The 20000-nt window shown below is 42.3% G+C and overlaps 1 protein-coding gene across 3 annotated transcripts in view; it reads right to left on the bottom strand.

The window, feature by feature from the left end:
* spock1 (SPARC (osteonectin), cwcv and kazal like domains proteoglycan 1) overlaps positions 1-20000 on the bottom strand; it is a 322462-nt gene that overhangs the window by 83076 nt on the left and 219386 nt on the right. For all 3 annotated transcript variants that reach the window (XM_061899887.1, XM_061899889.1, XM_061899888.1), the window contains 2 exons: positions 13959-14073; positions 1-73 (listed from right to left, as the gene is read on the bottom strand). The exon at positions 1-73 is cut by the window's left edge and continues 60 nt beyond it. In XM_061899887.1, coding sequence (XP_061755871.1) covers positions 1-73; positions 13959-14073 — 188 coding nt within the window. The remainder of the gene's footprint in view (positions 74-13958; positions 14074-20000) is intronic.

The following is a 20000-nucleotide window of genomic DNA, read 5'->3' as shown; positions in this document are numbered from 1 at the left end:
CGGCTTGCAGTTCCCGTGAGTGCCGGCTTCAAGTCTGTGCTTGTGGCCCACGCTGCCTTTCCGGGCTTTCACACTACGTGACAGGAAAAACATCATCAATGGTCACTTGTGGGGGAAAAAACAATCCATAAAGTCATAAAATCTCAATGCAAGAATTGACTCCTGGCAGGATTGACTGGTTGATGGAGAACCAGAATGTTCTTATGAAGAACACACAGTGGACTTTAGTATCGATTAGTCAGCTGACATCAGATACATATTTTAGAAAAAATGGAAGAGGCTGTGTATTTGTTATCAACGAGAATTTGGTAATTTAATTAATGTAGTTACTTTGATATCAAATGTATTTAGATGCTTCATTTAATTACTTTACATATATATTTAATATGTATATATATATTAAAAGAGCCATATTGGACCAAAAATACAAAAACAAATCTGTCTGGAGCCGCAAAACAAATTTAATCAATCAATCAATCAATGTTTATTAACATAGCCCGAAATCACCAGTGTCTCAAAGGGCTGCACAAACCACAACACAATCCACAAAATACAGATGGTGTGTCATGAGATATAAATTGAATTAAGAGGACTTAAAGGAAACTAAATGAGCTCAAATATAGCTACAAATGAGGCATGATGATGCAATGTGGACCTATAGCTAGCCTAAATAGCATGTTAGCATCGATTAGCTTGCAGTCAGGCAGGGACCAAATATGCCCGATTAGCACTCCACACAAGTCGATAACATCAACAAAACTCACCTTTGTGCATTCACGCACAACGTTAAAAGTTTGGTGGACAAAATGAGACGGAAAAAGAAGTGGCATAAAACACGTCCTAGGAAGTCAGAGAAAGTTGTACATGTAAACAAACCACGGTGAGTTCGAAGACAGCCAAAATTAGTAGGACAATACGGCGCTCGCCAAATACTCATACTTGCCAACCTTGAGACCTCCGATTTCGGGAGGTGGAGGGTGGGGGCGTGGTCGGGGGTGGGGCAAGGGATCGGATTTTAACCTATTTAAAACATGACATCAAAAATATATATTTATTGTGAGAAATAATTAAGATGATCAGTGTTTCCACAAAGATAAATATCATTAATTATTAATAATAACATAGAGTTAAAGGTAAATTGAGCAAATTGGCTATTTCTGGTCATTTATTTAAGTGTGTATCAAACTGGTAGCCCTGTGCATTAATCAGTACCCAAGAAGTAACTCTCGCTTTCAAAAAGGTTGGTGAATGTAGAGTAGATGGCAGTATTGTCCTGTTTAAGAGTGTCACACCATTGCTGTTTACGGCAGACGAACTGCTTCACGGTAGACGAAAACGTGACTGCTGTTGTTGTGTGTTGTTACCGCGCTGGGAGGACGTTAGTGAAACTGCCTAACAATAAACCCACATAAGAAACCAAGAACTCGCCCTCGATAATTCTACAGTTATAACGTCATTGGGCAGGCTCGCTGTTTATATTGTGGGATGCGGACGTGAAAACAGACTGTCGACACGTCATTCAGGTCCGCATGGAGCTGGAGGGGGCGTGGCCTCTAGCTCCGCCTGAATTTCGGGAGATTTCCGGGAGAAAATTTGTCCCGGGAGGTTTTCGGGAGAGGCGCTGAGTTACGGGAGTCTCCTGGAAAATCCAGGAGGGTTGGGATGTATGCAAATACTTGAATCAGTGAAGCATGTTTAATATAAACAGTGTGCTTTATAAAAATTAGGGAGGTTTGTGTCATATTACGTATAAAATACTACACGGTCTAGCTCCAGCCTATCTTGCAGATTGTATTGTACTATATGTCCCGGCAAGAAATCTGCCTTCAAAGGACTCCGGTTTATTAGTGATTCCCAGAGCCCAAAAAAAGTCTGCGGGCTATAGAGCGTTTTCCATTCGGGCTCCAGTACTCTGGAATGCCTTCCCGGTAACAGTTCGAGATCCTACCTCAGTAGAAGCATTTAAGTCTCACCTTAAAACTCATCTGTATACTCTAGCCTTTAAATAGACCTCCTTTTTCGACCAGTTGATCTGCCGTTTCTTTTCTTTTTCTCCTCTGTCCCACTCTCCCTTGTGGAGGGGGTCTGGACCGATGGCCATGGATGAAGTACTGGCTGTCCAGAGTCGGGACCCAGGATGGACCACTCGTCAAGAGTCGGGACCCAAGATGGACCGCTCGTCCAGAGTTGGGACCCAGGATGGACCGCTCGCCTGGGTATCGGTTGGGGACATCTCTGCGCTGCTGATCCGCCTTCGCTTGGGATGGTTTCCTGCCTTGTGGAGGGGGTCTGGACCGATGGCCATGAATGAAGTACTGCCTGTCCAGAGTCGGGACCCAGGATGGACCGCTCGTCCAGAGTCGGGACCCAGGATGGACCGCTCGTCCAGAGTTGGGACCCAGGATGGACCGCTCGCCTGGGTATCGGTTGGGGACATCTCTACAATGCTGATCCTACTCCGCTTGGGATGGTTTCCTGCCTTGTGGGGGGGTTTGGACCGATGGCCATGGATGAAGTACTGCTCGTCCAGAGTTGGGACCCAGGATGGACCGCTCGCCTGGGTATCGGCTGGGGACATCTCTGCGCTGCTGATCCGCCTTCGCTTGGGATGGTTTCCTGCCTTGTGGAGGGGGTCTGGACCGATGGCCATGGATGAAGTACTGCCTGTCCAGAGTCGGGACCCAGGATGGACCGCTCGTCCAGAGTCGGGACCCAAGATGGACCACTCGTCCAGAGTTGGGACCCAGGATGGACCGCTCGCCTGGGTATCGGTTGGGGACATCTCTGCGCTGCTGATCCGCCTCCGCTTGGGATGGTTTCCTGTTGGTTCCACTATGGACGGGACTCCCGCTACTGTGTTGGATCCACTTTGGACTGGACTCTCACGGCTGTGGTGGATCCACTATGGATTGAAGTTTTTATAGTATTTTCTATGAACTTTCACAGAACTTTCACAGTATCATGTTAGACCCGCTCGACATCCATTGCTTTCGGTCCCCTAGAGGGGGATTGCCCACATATACGGTCCTCTCCAAGGTTTCTCATAGTCATCACTGTCACCGACGTCCCACTGGGTGTGAGTTTTTCCTGCCCTTATGTGGGCCTACCAAGGATGTCGTTGTGGTTTGTGCAGCCCTTTGAGACACTAGTGATTTAGGGCTATATAAATAATCATTGCTTGATTGATTGATTGATGTTTGTCCTCCTACAGAAACCATATTAAAACAAAAAATGTATTTTTTTTTTCCTTCATCTTTTTCCATTTTTCATACATTTTTAAAAAACTCCAGAGAGCCACTAGGGCGGCGCTAAAGAGCCCCGGGTTGCCGAGACCCCCGCTCTAGGAAAACGCTTAGTCGACGACATCCCTCGCACCGACAGAATCTGGCAGACGACGAGGACGAGGCGAGACTGAAAAGCCGCATTATCATAAAACAGAGGAGCGGAAATAATCTCTTCTCTCTCGTTGTTGTCTCACGCCGCTCTGTGCTCCGGCACCCTGCCGGGATCTCCCGTGCTGCACTAATTTGGAAAAGCTCCAATTTCATGGTAGCGCAGCGAGCCTCGCGGCGGGACCCAGGTGGGTAAGAATTAACACCGAGGACCTTTCACAGTCTTCTCTGAAGTGCGGCTGGCTGCTTTGTTTAAGTAAACCAACGGGGTTTCCTGCGCTATTCCGACACAACCCGGGAGTGTTTTGTTTAGGGGGACGGCGTGGCGCGGTTTGGAGAGTGGCCCTGCCAGCAACCTGAGGGTTCCTGGTTCGATCCCCACCTGCTAACCAACTTAGTCACGTCCGTTGTGTCCTTGGGCAAGACACTTCACCCTTGCTCCTGATTTTGGTTAGGGCCATCAGTGTGTGAGTGAATGGGTGAATGTGGAAATAGTGTCAAAGCGCTTTGAGTACCTTGAAGGTAGAAAAGCGCGATAAAAGTATAACCCATTTACCATTTCCATCTGGGTGAAGTCCGCATTGCCGGCAGTAAGTCTGACCCGTTTCCAGTGAGGGTTGGACTCCACCAAGGCTGCCCTTTGTCGACAATTCAGTTCATAACTTTTATGGAGAGTATTTCTAGGCGCAGTCAAGGCGTTGAGGGGTTCCGGTTTGGTGACCACAGGATTAGGTCTCTGCTTTTTGCAGATGTTGTGGTCCTGATGGCTTCGTCTGGCAAGGATCTTCAGCTCTCACTGGATCGGTTCGCAGCCGAGGGTGAAGCGACCGGGATGAGAATCAGCACCTCCAAGTCCGAGTCCATGGTTCTCGCCCCAGGAAAGGGTGGAGTGCCATCTCCGGGTTGGGGAGGAGATCTTGCCCCAAGTGGAGGATTTCAAGTACCTAGGAGTCTTGTTCACGATTGAGGGAAGAGTGGATTGTGAGATTGGTGCGGAGTCTTCAGTAATGCGTACGCTGTATCGATCCGTTGTGGTGAAGAAGGAACTGAGCCGGAAGGCAAAGTGTCAGGCTTGCCACTGACTATTTGTTTGTGTTTTAGTTTTTCTTCTGTGTGTTTAGTATTTCCTGTCAGCACTCTTATTTTGGTTCAGCTTCCTGTTTGTCTCCCTGAGTGCTTTGTTTCCCCTCAGATGCGGCTGACTGGCACCTGGCCACACCTGGTGTCAATCAGCCCACTCCTATTTGTACCTGCTTTGTTTTTCGGTCAGTGCTGGATTATTGTCTTTTCGATGACTTCCGTATTGTTGCTCCTGTCGTGTCGTTTCATGTCGAGTCGTTGCAGCGTAGCGGTAATCTATCTTTCGGTATCTGTTTGTAGCTTACTGTTTTTTGTTCCCTGCTTCCGTTTTGTTTTCACTCTACAAGTAACAACTTCTGTTTTCCTGTTTGCTACCTTCCACGCTAGGCCCCTTTTTGTTTCTTGTTAGCTTCCATGCTAGAGACCCTTTTGTTTGTTATCCGTCTCGTGCGCGTCCTTTGTTAGTACCCTTTTGTGTGTTCTTATTCAAATATTTTAAATAAATCATCTTTTCCTGCAAAATGCCTGCCTCCATATCTGCATCTTGGGGTTCGTCACCAATTAACTCTGACACAAAGCTCTCAATTTACCGGTCGATCTACTTTCCCATCCTCACCTATGGTCATGAGCTTTGGGTTATGACCGAAAGGACAAGATCACGGCTCCCTAGGGAGGTGTTTAGGGCATGTCCAACCGGTAGGAGGCCACGGGGAAGACCCAGGACTCGTTGGAACACCTCGGGATCCCCCGGGAGGAGCTTGACAAAGTGGCTGGGGAGAGGGAAGTCTGGGCTTCCCTGCTTAGGCTACTGCCCCCGCGACCCGACCTCGGATAAGTGGAAGAAACAGGATGGATGGATGGATGGCATCTACATCTGAAGGTTGTGTTTGTAAACACGACAAAAGCAGCTTTGTGAATAGGCTAGAACCGGAAGAACAAAACAAAGACAAACCCGCCATGTTTCTCAACTTTTGTTTGGGAACAGTGGAGTTTTTGTTGTACTTCCCAAGGTCTCGTTGCCGCTACAATGCACGACCATGCAATTAAATGGCGCCACAGAGCAAGAGGCACTTTAGACCAGAGACCGTTCTGATAGGGTTTTCCGCATTACCGTCATTGCCGAACAAATGACGGAATACATAATTTCATAGTCCGCAGCTTAAGTGAGCGATGCGTCCACCAAACGCAGATTGCAGTGGAATTATTTGATGCATTTAGCGGTAAATTGGATGCGTTATTAATTCAATATGACGGGGCAAGAATCAAAACAAATGGACTTGGAAGCTAATGAAGGGAGAGAAATCAATTAGAGCCTGGGACAAAAAAAATTACTTTCCAAACGTGGCTCGGGGATTGTGGAGCCCTGGAATGAAACGGTTTGGGGAGTGAAAAATAAAAACGAAACTGGGATCATCGCGAGGCTGAATGCACAAACTAATTAAAGATGATGATGCCACGGTGCTCAAGGAGTGTACAAATAAGCGTATTGTTGGACAAGAATTAATTGGTGATGAATGTGTTTATGTCTTTTTTACAGAGACACACATGGTGTATCAGCTGAGTTCTATATCAATCAATCAATGTTTATCGATATAGCCCTAATTAACAGGTGTCTCAAAGGGCTGCACAAGCCACGACGACATCCTCGGTTCAGAGCCCACATCAGGGAAAGGAAAAACTCACAACCCGGTGGATGTCGATATGAATGACTATGAGAAACCTTGGAGAGGACCGCAGATGTGGGTAGACCCCCTGCCCTGTATGGGAGACCGGATACAATAGATGTCGAGCTGGTCTGACATAATATAGTGAAAGTCCAGTCCATAGTGTCTTGACGGGGGTGGGGGGGGGGTCGCAGTTTGCTGTGAGGATTGTTCTCCCGGGATGCAATCGGACTATTCTGGACATGACTTGAAGGTAGGGACATTATTTAAATTATTCAAACTCAAAGTAATACAAAAAGAGCTCAAGGCGAAAGCACAACTTAAGGCAGGAAACATATATATATATATACATCTATCTTGATTGGGTTATCCAGAGAATAGTGCTCGATACCGTGGTAGAGCGCATATGTAGTGTGGGAAAAATCACAAGACTACTTCATCTCTACAGAACTGTTTCATGAGGGGTTCCCTCAATCATCAGGAGATTTATATATATATATATATATATATATATATATATATATATATATATATATATATATATATATATATATATATATATATATATATATATATATATATATATATATATATATATATCCATCCATCTATTTACCGCTTGTCCCTTTTGGGGTAGCGGGGGATCGCTGGAGCTTATCTCAGCTGCATTCGGGCAATAGGCGGGGTCAAGTCGCCACCTCATCACAGGGCATATATATATATATATATATATATATATACACAAAAACTTATGTACATATATTTATTCATACATAAATACTTATATATAAGTATGTATGCATATGTACATATGTGTGTGTATGTATGTATGTATATATATATATATATACAGTATGTATGTATATATATGTATGTATTTATGTATGTATATATATATATATACAAACATACACAGTATATATATGTACAAACATATGTACATATATTTCTATATACATACATATTTATATATATGTATGCATATGTATATATGTATGTATATATATATATTTATTCAACAATGCAATCCAATTCCAATATATATATATATATATATATATATATATATATATATATATATATATATATATATATATATATATATATATTTATTCAACAATGCAATCAAATTCCAAAACCAAAGCTGACCCAGCAACACTCAGAACTGCAATAAACAGAGCAATTGAGAGGAGACACAAACACCACACAGAACAAACCAAAAGTAGTGAAACAAAAATGAATATTATCAACAACAGTATCAATATTAGTTATAATTTCAGCATAGCAGTGATTAGAAATCCCTCATTGACATTATCATTAGACATTTATAAGAATAATAAAAAAGAACAATAGTGTCACAGTGGCTTACACTTGCATGGCATCTCATAAGCTTGACAACACACTGAGTCCAATGTTTTCACAAAGATAAAATAAGTCATATTTTTGGTTCGTTTAATAGTTAAAACAAATTTACATTATTGCAATCAGTTGATAAAACATTGTCCTTTACAATTATAAAAGCTTTTTTTTTTTTTAATCTACCACTCTGCTAGCATGTCAGCAGACGGGTAGATCCTGCTGAAACCGTATTGAATAAATACAGAATCCTTTTGAATCAGAAAAAAATAGTTTTTGAATCGAGAATCGAATCGAATCGAAAAAAATCTATATATTTTCCAATCGTGACCGCAAGAATCGATATTGAATCAAATAGTGGGACACCCAAAGATTCGCAGCCCTAATATATAAATAAATGATAAATGGGTTGTATTTGTATAGCGCTTTTCTACCTTCAAGGTACTCAAAACGCTTTGACACTACTTCCACATTTACCCATTCACACACACATTCACACACTGATGGAGGGAGCTGCCATGCAAGGCGCCAACCAGCACCCATCAGGAGCAAGGGTGAAGTGTCTTGCTCAGGACACAACGGACGTGACGAGGTTGGTACTAGGTGGGAATTGAACCAGGTACCCTCGGGTTGCGCACGGCCACTCTCCCACTGCGCCACGCCTATGTATATATATATATAAATATACATACATCTATATATATACATACATACATATATATATATATATATATATATATATATATATATATATATAAATATACATACATCTATATATATACATACATACATATATATATATATATATATATATATATATATATATATATATATATATATATATATCCATCCCATCCATCCATTTCTACCGCTTATTCCCTTTCGGGGTCACGAGGGGCGCTGGCGCCTATCTCTGCTACAATCGGGCGGAAGGCGGGGTACACCCTGGACAAGTCGCCACCTCATATATATATATATGTATATATATATATATATATATATATATATATATATATATATATATATATATATACACACATGCATGTACATATATATATATATATATATATATATATATATATATATATATATATATATATATATATATATATATATCCATCCCATCCATCCATTTTTCTACCGCTTATTCCCTTTCGGGGTCACGAGGGGCGCTGGCGCCTATCTCTGCTACAATCGGGCGGAAGGCGGGGTACACCCTGGACAAGTCGCTACCTCATCGCCACCTCATATAAATACAGTTTATATATATATATATATATATATATATATATATATATATATATATATATATATATATATATATAAACTGTATTTATATACATATATATGTTTACACACACACACACACACACACACACACACACACACACACACACACACACACACACACACACACACACACACACACACACACACACGGTAGCATAGTGTTTTACTAAAATAGGGACTAGAACCTATAATTCATGTTTACATTGTTTCTTATGGGGAACTCTGCTTCACTATATCTTTTTATTGTATTTCAATGTTATTTATTCGGCCAGTGGTCAACAAAATAAACAAATAGACTTACATATACATACAGTTGTGCAATAATTAATTAAAAATGTTGCGGACCAAAACTGTTTTGGCTGAAGTTGAACACTTACTAACTCTATAAACCAGGGGTCGGCAACCTTTACCACCCAAAAAGCCATTTTGACCCTTTTCACAAAGTAAAGAAAACAATGGGAGCCACAACACTCTTTTGAAATTTAAAATGAAATAACATTGCATACAGAGTTTTTTTTACTTTGTGCTATGTATTAACCAGGGGTATCAGACACACGGCCCGCACCTTAATATGAACATTTAATGTTAGTGGGACCCGTGAGTTTTATATGAATGCCGCTTGACAGCATCACACTTGCCAACCCTCCCGAATATACCTCGAGCCTACCGAATGCCGGATCAGCCAATCTCACGAATGTTTGCAGGATTTTCCTCGATCAACTACAATAAAGGCATCCTATGAAGGTGCTGCCTTTGGCACCCTCTACAACACCTTCAATCAGCTTGCCAGTTTAGTTAAAGGGGAACATTATCACAATTTCAAAAGGGTTAAAAACAATAAAAATCAGTTCCCAGTGGCATGTTGTATTTTTTGAAGTTTTTTTCAAAATTTTACCGGTCTCCGAATATCCCTAAAAAAAGCATTAAAGTGCTTGATTTTCGCTATTTGCGATGCCACTATCCATTTCCCTGTGACGTCACACAGTGCTGCCAATGTAAACAAACAATGGCGAATAGCACAGCAAGATATAGCGACATTAGCTCGGATTCAAACTCGGATTTCAGCGACTTAAGCGATTCAACAGATTACGCATGTATTGAAACGGATGGTTGGAGTATGGAAGTATTGAAGAAGAAATTGAAGCTATTGAGCGAATAGCTATCGACGCTATTCATAGCCATAGCATGGCCGAATAGCTGCGTTAGCATCGCCGGTAAAATGTGCGGACCAAACGATCAGGACTTTCGCATCTTTTGACACTGGAGCAACTTAAATCCGTCGATTGGTAAGTGTTTGTTTCGCATTAAATGTGGGTGGAAGGAAACGTAATATAGTTGCAAATGCATCTGCAGGCTATCCATACATCTCTGTGCCATGTCTGCTTTAGCACCGCCGGTAAATAGCGTGTTAGCGTCGATTAGCGTAGCATGTTAGCATCGATTAGCTGGCAGTCAACATCAACAAAACTCACCTTTGTGATTTCTGTAAGTATCGTTACAAATGCATCTGCAGGTTATCCATACATCTCTGTGCCATGTCTGCTTTAGCACCGCCGGTAAATAGCATGTTAGCATCGATTAGCTGGCAGTCACGCCGCGACCAAATATGTCTGATTAGCACATAAGTCAACATCAACAAAACTCACCTTTGTGATTTCGTTGACTTAATCGTTGCAAATGCATCTGCAGGTTATCCATACATCTCTGTGCCATGTCTGTCTTAGCATCGCCGGTCAAATGTGGAGCCACTTTGGTACATTCCATGGGGGTCTGGCGGCAGACACTTTCGCATTTTCGGTGCAACTTGAATCCCTCCCTGTTAGTGTTGTTACACCCTCCGACAACACACCGACGAGGCATGATGTCTCCAAGGTTCCAAAAAATAGTCGAAAAAACGGAAAATAACAGAGCTGGGACCCAATGTTTACAATGGGTTGAAAATGAAAATGGCGGCTGTGTTACCTCGGCGACGTCACGTTCTGACGTCATCCCCTCCAGAGCGATAAACAGAAAGGCGTTTTATTCGCCAAAATTCACCCATTTAGAGTTCGGAAATCGGTTAAAAAAATATATGGTCTTTTTTCTGCAACATCAAGGTATATATTGACGCTTACATAGATCCGGTGATAATGTTCCCCTTCAAATGTTGAATGAGGCTTTAAACGCAAACGATTGCAAGGCATACTTGTTTAACAGCAATACAGGTCACACTGAGGGTGCCTGTTTAAAAAACTTTAACACTCTTACTAATACCAGTTGATCTGCCGCTTCTTATCTTTCTCCTATGTCCCCCGCTCCCTTGTGGAGGGGGTCCGGTCCGATGACCATGGATGAAGTACTGGCTGTCCAGAGTCGAGACCCAGGATGGACCGCTCGCCTGTATCGATTGGGGTCATCTCTACGCTGCTGATCCGCCTCCGCTTGAGATGGTCTCCTGTGGACGGGACTCTCGCTGCTGTCTTGGATCCGCTTTGAACTGAACTCTCGCGGCTGTGCTGGAGCCACTATGGATTGAACTTTCACAGCATCATGTTAGACCCGCTCGACATCCATTGCTTTCGGTCCCCTAGAGGGGGGGGTGTTGCCCACATCTGAGGTCTTCCCCAAGGTTTCTCATAGTCAGCATTGTCACTGGCGTCCCACTGGATGTGAATTCTGCCTGCCCACTGGGTGTGAGTTTTCCTTGCGGGTTCTTCCGAGGATGTTGTAGTCGTAATGATTTGTGCAGTCCTTTGAGACATTTGTGATTTGGGGCTCTATAAATAAACATTGATTGATTGATTGATTGAATATGTGCCCCACTGTGAACCCACACCAAACAAGAATGACAAACACATTTCGGGAGAACATCGGCACTGTAACAAAACATAAACACAAAAGAACAAATACCCAGAATCCCATGCATCCCTACACTTCCAGGGCTACATTTTACACCCTCGCTAGCACCAAATCCCCCCATCCCCTCCAGGCGTCGGTTGAGGTGGGCGGGGAGTGTTAAAGTTGTTTATATTGCAACCCTCAGTGTAACCTGTATGGCTGTTGAGTAAGTATGCGTTGCAGTCATTTTCGTTTGTTAACAAAGGCTAAATATAAAATATGTTCAGTCGGCATGCAGATCGCGTGGTTTAAAAGCTGGCGCGACGACATGTTGAAGAGGACATTAAAGGCATTGCCATCACTGCACGCCCTCAATGTTGAAGTCCAGGTGAAAATTGAAGAATGTTATCCTCGGGTTATTTCTGAGAGAGGCACTAAAAACCGGAAACCTCACGGAATAATCGTTGAGGTCGGCAATTTAGCAACTGAGCCACATCAGAGTGATCAAAGAGTCGCATGCGGCTCCTGAGCCGTGGGTTGCCGACCCCTGCTATAAATATTGTCAACTACAAGATGAGCTTCCTAAAATTATGACATTTCCTTTGCACAACATATTATAAATACACCTTGTACACAACATAAATACTGTTCAAATATATACACAGTAAATATCCTTGTACACGTGTTAGTTAAACCTTTTGTACCAATTATATACTATAACCCAGGGGTAGGGAACCTATGGCTCTAGAGCCAGATGTGGCTCTTTTGATGACTGCATCTGGCTCTCGGATAAATCTTAGCTGACATTGCTTAACACAGGGCTGTCCAAAGTGCGGCCCGTGGGTCATTTTTCTAACGGCCTCACGGCTTATTTTAAGAATGCAATTCAAAACATAAAAAGTGGTATAAAAGAGCAAACAGGTGAAATGTAACAAGAAATTGTTGCAATGTTTACTCTAATAACACAAAGCTGCCATGCAGGCTGTTTCTTTCTTTAAAAAATAATAATGAATCAAAATCAATGTCATTTTGAATTATTGACCTAAATATTCCATTAAATATTCCACTTTGAGATATTTTGGGGGGGAAATGTTGCATATTTTGTGTTTTACCATATAAAAAAAACTGAGCAGTTTTTTTTAAAGAAGGGCCTAAAACAAACAAAACAAAAACAACAATAAAACTTAAAATTGACGGATATATCTGTAGTTGATCTCGAGATTATTGTGCTAAAAGTAAACAGTAAAAAAAAATGTATAATTTATTTTTTAACACTTTAATAAATAGGACACTTTTGGATCCCCAATTATTTTAGTGTGATATGTTTTTAAGTGTCATTGCTGAAAAAATAATAATGAATCAAAATCCAAAATTAAGGCTCCAATTATTATATAATCTCAAATATCCCACCTAAAAAAGTTATTGGGTGAAAATATTGCATATTTTGTGTTTTTTCAATTTTTTTTTTCTAATGTTGATCTGGAGATTTAAAACTTGCATAATAATAACAATTATAATAATGAATAATGACACATTTTTTATATTTTTTTTGACCAAAACCCTTTGGGGTCCTCGGGATCATAACTGAGTGGAGGCCTAAATGGATATTTTTATACATATATTGTATTGGTTTTTAAAATAAAAATTATAAAAATGGCCCCCGCTTGCTCTGATTTTTCAGTGTACGGTGGACACCCCTGGCTTAACACGATAATTATGGAAAATTCCGCTAGTAAGCACAGAGCTAAAAATAACGTTCAAAATACAAAACATTCACATGCATTTTATCCATCCATCCGTTTTCTACCAGACTTGTTCAAGAAGTCGCATTAATGGTAAGAGGTATTTGATTTATTATTGGTTAACTTCAGAATAAGAATGTTATTAAAACGAATAAGGGATTTATTATACTCTAAACATGTTGGTCTTACTTAAAAATGCACACATTTAGTTGTATTCAGTGTTAAAAAATATTATATGGCTCTCACGGAAATACATTTTTAAATATTTGGCTTTCATGGCTCTCTCAGCCAAAAAGGTTCCCGACCCCTGCTATAACCAAACAGTTATACTTCCATTCTTATTTATATCCCACATTTAGTTTGTAATTAACATTGATCAAAGTATTAACTACTGTGTTGATTCAAGAGTGATATATTTTTCCAAGACATTGGTTTTTAAGTGTTTTTAAAACTTTACGGTTTGCAAACCTTGCTCAAGAATCAAGTTCGTTCATGACCATGCTTAAAAAACACTTAAGTACGGGTTCGGGCAACATTTAAGCATCGGCACCATTTTCAAAGTACCGTTTCGGTGCGAGTAAATAATAATAACAGGCCAGGTTGGAGGTCTTCATTACCTGTGTGTTGGCTTCTTGTGATTGGTGCAGATGGCTGTTTGGTAGTCGTGGCTGACGCACACTTTGTGGGCGGGGCAGCGCACTTTCAGACAGGGGTCCTTGGTGGTGTCAGGACCTAGAAAGGCACGGAGACATCCTATTCAGGCTGGAAAACATGCCACAAGAGTGACTATTTGTGACTGTCATAGTAATCACAGACTGCGACTACAAAATGAGTGGGTTTCGAACACAATGGCTGACAGGTTTTTTTCCCAGAAGCCACTGCCACGTACGTGCGAGCATAATCTGAAAATGACTGTCCTTGTCTTCATTAGAGGCTAATGGCTCGTATTTGAACCACAGCTGGCATCTAACGTGATCAACTGTTCCTGACCTGATCCCACAATGCACCAGCCGTTTATTAGCATTAAATATGCATATAAATACTCTCCGCTCCCAGTAAAATTGGAATGAAAAACCCCTCGGCTGCAACCTGTCGTAGGGCGTTTGATGACTTTATGTGCCTTGAAAGTAGAAAAGCCAAAACCAGTGAAGTTGGCTCGTTGTGTAAATGGTAAATAAAAACAGAATAAAATGATTTGCAAATCCTTTTCAATTTATATTCAATTGAATAGACTGCAAGGACAAGATATTTAAATTTTCGAACTGCTAAACTTGGTTATTTTTTGCAAAGATTAGCTCATTTGGAATTAGATACCTGCAACATGTTTAAAAAAAGCTGGTGCAAGTGCCAAAGGAGACTGATAAAGTTGAGGAATGCTCATCAAACACTTATTTGGAACATCCCACAGGTGAACAGGCTAATTGGGAAGAGGAGGGTGCCCTAATTGGGTATAAAAGCAGCTTCCATGAAATGCTCAGTCGTTCACAAACAAGGATGGGGTGAGGGTCACCACTTTGTCAACAAATGTGTGAGCAAATTATCGAACAGTTTAAGAACAACATTTCTCAACAAGCTATTGCAAGGAATTTAGCGATTTCTCCATCTACAATCCATAATATCAGAGAATCTGGAGAAATCACTGCAAGGCCAAAAACCAACATTGAATGCCTGTGACTCTTAATCCCTCAGGCAGAACTGCTTCAAAAACAAACATCAGTGTGTAAAGGATATCACCAAATGAGCTCAGGAACACTTCAGAAAACCACTGTCAGTAACTACAGTCGGTCGCCGCATCTGTAAGGGAAAGTTAAAACTCTACAATGCAAAGCCAAAACCATTTATCAACAACACCCAGAAAAGCCGCCGGCTTCACTGGACCCAAGCTCATCTAAGACGGGTAGATGTAAAGTGGAAAAATGTTCCGTGGTCTGACGAGTCCACATTTCAAATTGTTTTTGGAAACTGTGGACGTTGTGTCCTCTGGACGAACCATCTGGATTATTATAGACGCAAAGTTAAAAAGCCAGCGTCTGTAATGGTATGGGGGTGCATTAGTGCCATGGGTAACTTACGCATCTGTGACGGCACCATTAATGCTGAAAGGTACATACAGGTTTATGTTGCCATTCAAGCAACATTATTATGGACGCCCCTGCTTATTTCAGCAAGACAATGTCCCGACACTGACATGATGTTTTGTTATTTTCTGTTAGTTTTGGACTCCCTTAGTTCCTGTTTGTGCACCTCTGGGTTTGTTTTAGTTTCCATGGGGATTAAATGGGTCCACCTGCCTTTGGTTCGTGGTCGGCACACTCACCTGTTGTCAAACCACTAACCAGAGAGCTATTTGTTCACCTCTCCCCACGCTCGTCCTGGCTTCTTTGTTTGCTTCGAGCTGCCGTTACCGTGAGTATTCCCCGTCTCTATTTCTATGCTAAGTGTTAGCCGTAGCATTACCATGAATTGATTAACGTGGACCCCAACTTAAACAAGTTCCTGATTTGTTTCCATGACAACCCATTAGTTTTCACCTGTCCCCATGTCACGCACCTGATTCATTTGGACTCACGCACCTGTTGTTAATGACGTCTCCTCTATTTGAGCCTGCAGTCGCCAGGCAGTCAACCCGGCGACATCACCCTCTACACACCCTTGTTATCCATGCTGATGATCCATGCTATTTTGTAGTTCCATGTAAGTTTTCGTTTTTTATGCCATAGTTTGCAGGTTTTGTTTGATGTCCATAGTTTACGTTATAGTGATAAGTTTTTGTTTTCTTAGCCAAGTTTTGTAGCTCCACTGCGAGTGCCTTTTTGTTTTAACCTTTTGATAGAACAATTAAAAGATGTCAGTACCATCACATCGTGTCCGATCCAGTCGCTTTGCACCACGGGAAAACCAATCGCACCAAAGTCCACGTCTTGACAACTGAGTGTTGTTAAAAGGAAAGGCCATGTGACACAGTGGTAAAAATGCCCCCCCCCCCCCGTGCCAACTTTTTTGCATTGTGTTGCTGCCATTAAATTCTAAATGAGTGATTATTTGCAAACATACATTAGGTTTCTCAGTTTGAACATTAAATATCTTGTCTTTGCAGGTTATTCAATTGAATATAAATTGAAAATGCGTTTGTTACGTCTCGTCGCGATTACTGTAACGTATTATTTTCGGGTCTCCCCATGTCTAGCATTAAAAGATTACAGTTGGTACAAAATGCGGCTGCTAGACTTTTGACAAGAACAAGAAAGTTTGATCACATTACGCCTGTACTGTATATACCTTTATATACATATATACATACATATATACCTATACTGGCTCACCTGCACTGGCTTCCTGTACACTTAAGATGTGACTTTAAGGTTTTACTACTTACGTATAAAATACTACACGGTCTAGCTCCAGCCTATCTTGCCGATTGTATTGTACCATATGTCCCGGCAAGGAATCTGCCTTCAAAAGACTCCGGCTTATTAGTGATTCCTAGAGCCCAAAAAAAGTCTGCGGGCTATAGAGCGTTTTCCGTTCGGGCTCCAGTACTCTGAAATGCCCTCCCGGTAACAGTTCGAGATGCTACCTCAGTAGAAGCATTTAAGTCTCACCTTAAAACTCATCTGTATACTCTAGCCTTTAAATAGACCACCTTTTTTACACCAGTTGATCTGCCGCTTCTTTTCTTTCTCCTATGTCCCCCCCTCCCTCGTGGAGGGGGTCCGGTCCGATGACCATGGATGAAGTACTGGCTGTCCAGAGTCGAGACCCAGGATGGACCGCTCGTCGGGACCCAGGATGGACCGCTCGCCTGTGTATCGATTGGGGACGTCTCTACGCTGCTGATCCGCTTGAGATGGTTTCCTGTGGACGGGACTCTCGCTGCTGTCTTGGATCCGCTTGAACTGAACTCTCGCGGCTGTGTTGGAGCCACTATGGATTGAACTTTCACAGTATCATGTTAGACCCGCTCGACATCCATTGCTTTCGGTCCCCTAGAGAGGGGGGGTTGCCCACATCTGAGGTCCTCTCCAAGGTTTCTCATAGTCAGCATTGTCACTGGCGTCCCAATGGATGTGAATTCTCCCTGCCCACTGGGTGTGAGTTTTCCTTGCCCTTTTGTGGGTTCTTCCGAGGATGTTGTAGTCGTAATGATTTGTGCAGTCCTTTGAGACATTTGTGATTTGGGGCTATATAAATAAACATTGATTGATTGATTGAAAAGGATTTGCTAATCATTGGGTTTTAATTTTATTTACCATTCACACAACGTGCCAACTACACTGGTTTTGGGATTTCTGGCACGACAGAACCCACACAGTCGTATTCATGTAATCCATTGGTTCCCAACCTTTTTGTAGCTGCGGACCGGTCAACGCTTAATAATTTGTCCGGCGGTCTGGCGGCGGGGAGGGGGGGGGATTCTTTTTTTTGTTGTATTTTTTGTAGTTATTTATTTTTTGTCATGAAAAAGGGAGATTTTTTTTGGGTTCGTGCAATAATTGTAGGTGTATCTTGTGTTATTTATGTTGATTTAAAAAAATAAATAAAAAATACAATAAATTAAAAAAATTATAAAAACTTTTTCTGCGGCCCGGTCGTTGGGGACCTGGTTCAAACCCCACCTAGTACCAACCTCGTCACGTCCGTTGTGTCCTTGGGCAAGACACTTCACCCATGCTCCTGATGGGTGCTGGTTGGCGCCTTGCATGGCAGCTCCCCCCATCAGTGTGTGAGTGTGTGTGTGAATGGATGAATGTGGAAATAGTGTCAAAGCGCTTTGAGAACCTTAAAGGTAGAAAAGCGCTATACAAGTACAACCCATTTATTTACCAATCTTACACCTCAACTCGCTTTCTCCGCAACGTCTGTGCAAGACACACCGATTAAAAAAAAAAAAAAAAAAAAAAAAGACTCTCTCGTATTCGCGACGTAATGATACAGCCGCTTTTCCCTCCGTGATGGCGTCTTTCCATCAGTCGACTATTTGGAGACATCCTCACCTCCATCTTTCAGTGGCAGGGGGGGGGGGGGGGGGGGGAGAGAAAAAAAAAAGCCATTTTATTTCACTCCACTTCAATATGACTTTATCACCGCTGTGGAGTGACGGACGGGGGTAGGGGTTGGGGGGGGGGGGTGCAGAGGGGGGCAATGGGTGTCTGCAGCTGACGGAGGACTGGAGGACAATTAAGGATTAGCGAGTGACCTCGGCTTGCAGACGAATTAGAAATGAAGACTTTAGATCTCGGCCGCGCATAACAAAGCCAAACACCGGCTCGGAGATTGCAAACTTTGCTTCAAACTCCGTTTCGGGTTTTGAAGATTTTTGGGGCCTTTGAAGAAGAGAGAGTGCAAGATAGGACGACAAAGGTCCAAAATAAGAGGGCTTTTAGTCTGGCTTTTTAAAGACAAAGTCAGATATATCCGGGCTCCAGTACTCTGGAATGCCCTCCCGGTAACAGTTCGAGATGCCACCTCAGTAGAAGCATTTAAGTCTCACCTTAAAACTCATCTGTATACTCTAGACTTTAAATAGACTCCCTTTTTAGACCAGTTGATCTGCCGTTTCTTTTCTTTTTCTTCTATGTCCCACTCTCCTTTGTGGAGGGGGTCCGGTCCGATCCGGTGGCCATGTACTGCTTGCCTGTGTATCGGCTGGGGACATCTCTGCGCTGCTGATCCGCCTCCGCTTGGGATGGTTTCCTGCTGGCTCCGCTGTGAACGGGACTCACGCTGCTGTGTTGGATCCGCTTTGGACTGGACTCTCGCGACTGTGTTGGATCCATTATGGACTGAACTTTCACAGTATCATGTTAGACCCGCTCGACATCCATTGCTTTCCTCCTCTCCAAGGTTCTCATAGTCATCATTGTCACCGACGTCCCACCGGGTGTGAATTTTTCCTTGCCCTTATGTGGGCCTACCGAGGATGTCGTAGTGGTTTGTGCAGCCCTTTGAGACACTAGTGATTTAGGGCTATATAAGTAAACATTGATTGATGATTGATTGATATATTGTTGGATGTGTCTGCCAGAAATACAGGTTTAAAATAGTGCTGACTAGGTATAGTACTGCAATACTAATCAATCATATTCGAGCTGGGCGATACGGCCTTTTTTTTTCAATATCTCGATATTTTTAGGCCATGTCGCGATACACCATATATATCTCGACATTTTAGCCTTGAATGAACACTTGATGCATATAATCACAGCAGTATGATGATTCTATGTGTCTACATTCAAACATTCCTCTTCATACTGCATTAATATATGCTACTTTTAAACTTTCATGCAGAGAGGGAAACCACAACTAAGTCAATTGACCATTTTTTAGACGTGCCAGCTAGTCCTCTGTCCGCCGGGAGACCGAAATCAAGTCAGCGGTAAAATGAAGAATCGCCGAAAAAAAATTGCAGTCTACTAATTTTCATGGTCGATTACGTCAACAAAGTCCAACTCGTCATTGCAAATATGAACCGCAAAGAAGACTCTAGAAAAGGGGTAGGGAACCTATGGCTCTAGAGCCAGATGTGGCTCTTTTGATGACTGCATCTGGCTCTCGGATAAATCTTAGCTGACATTGCTTAACGCGATAATTATGAATAATTTCGCTGGTAATCACGGTGCTAAAAAATAAGTGCAAAACAAAAAACATTGTCATGCATT

Source organism: Nerophis ophidion, linkage group LG05 (assembly GCF_033978795.1).
Source record: "Nerophis ophidion isolate RoL-2023_Sa linkage group LG05, RoL_Noph_v1.0, whole genome shotgun sequence".
Lineage (NCBI taxonomy): Eukaryota > Metazoa > Chordata > Actinopteri > Syngnathiformes > Syngnathidae > Nerophis > Nerophis ophidion.
Note: the sequence above shows the minus strand (reverse complement) of the source record. Positions and strands in the feature narration are given on the sequence as shown.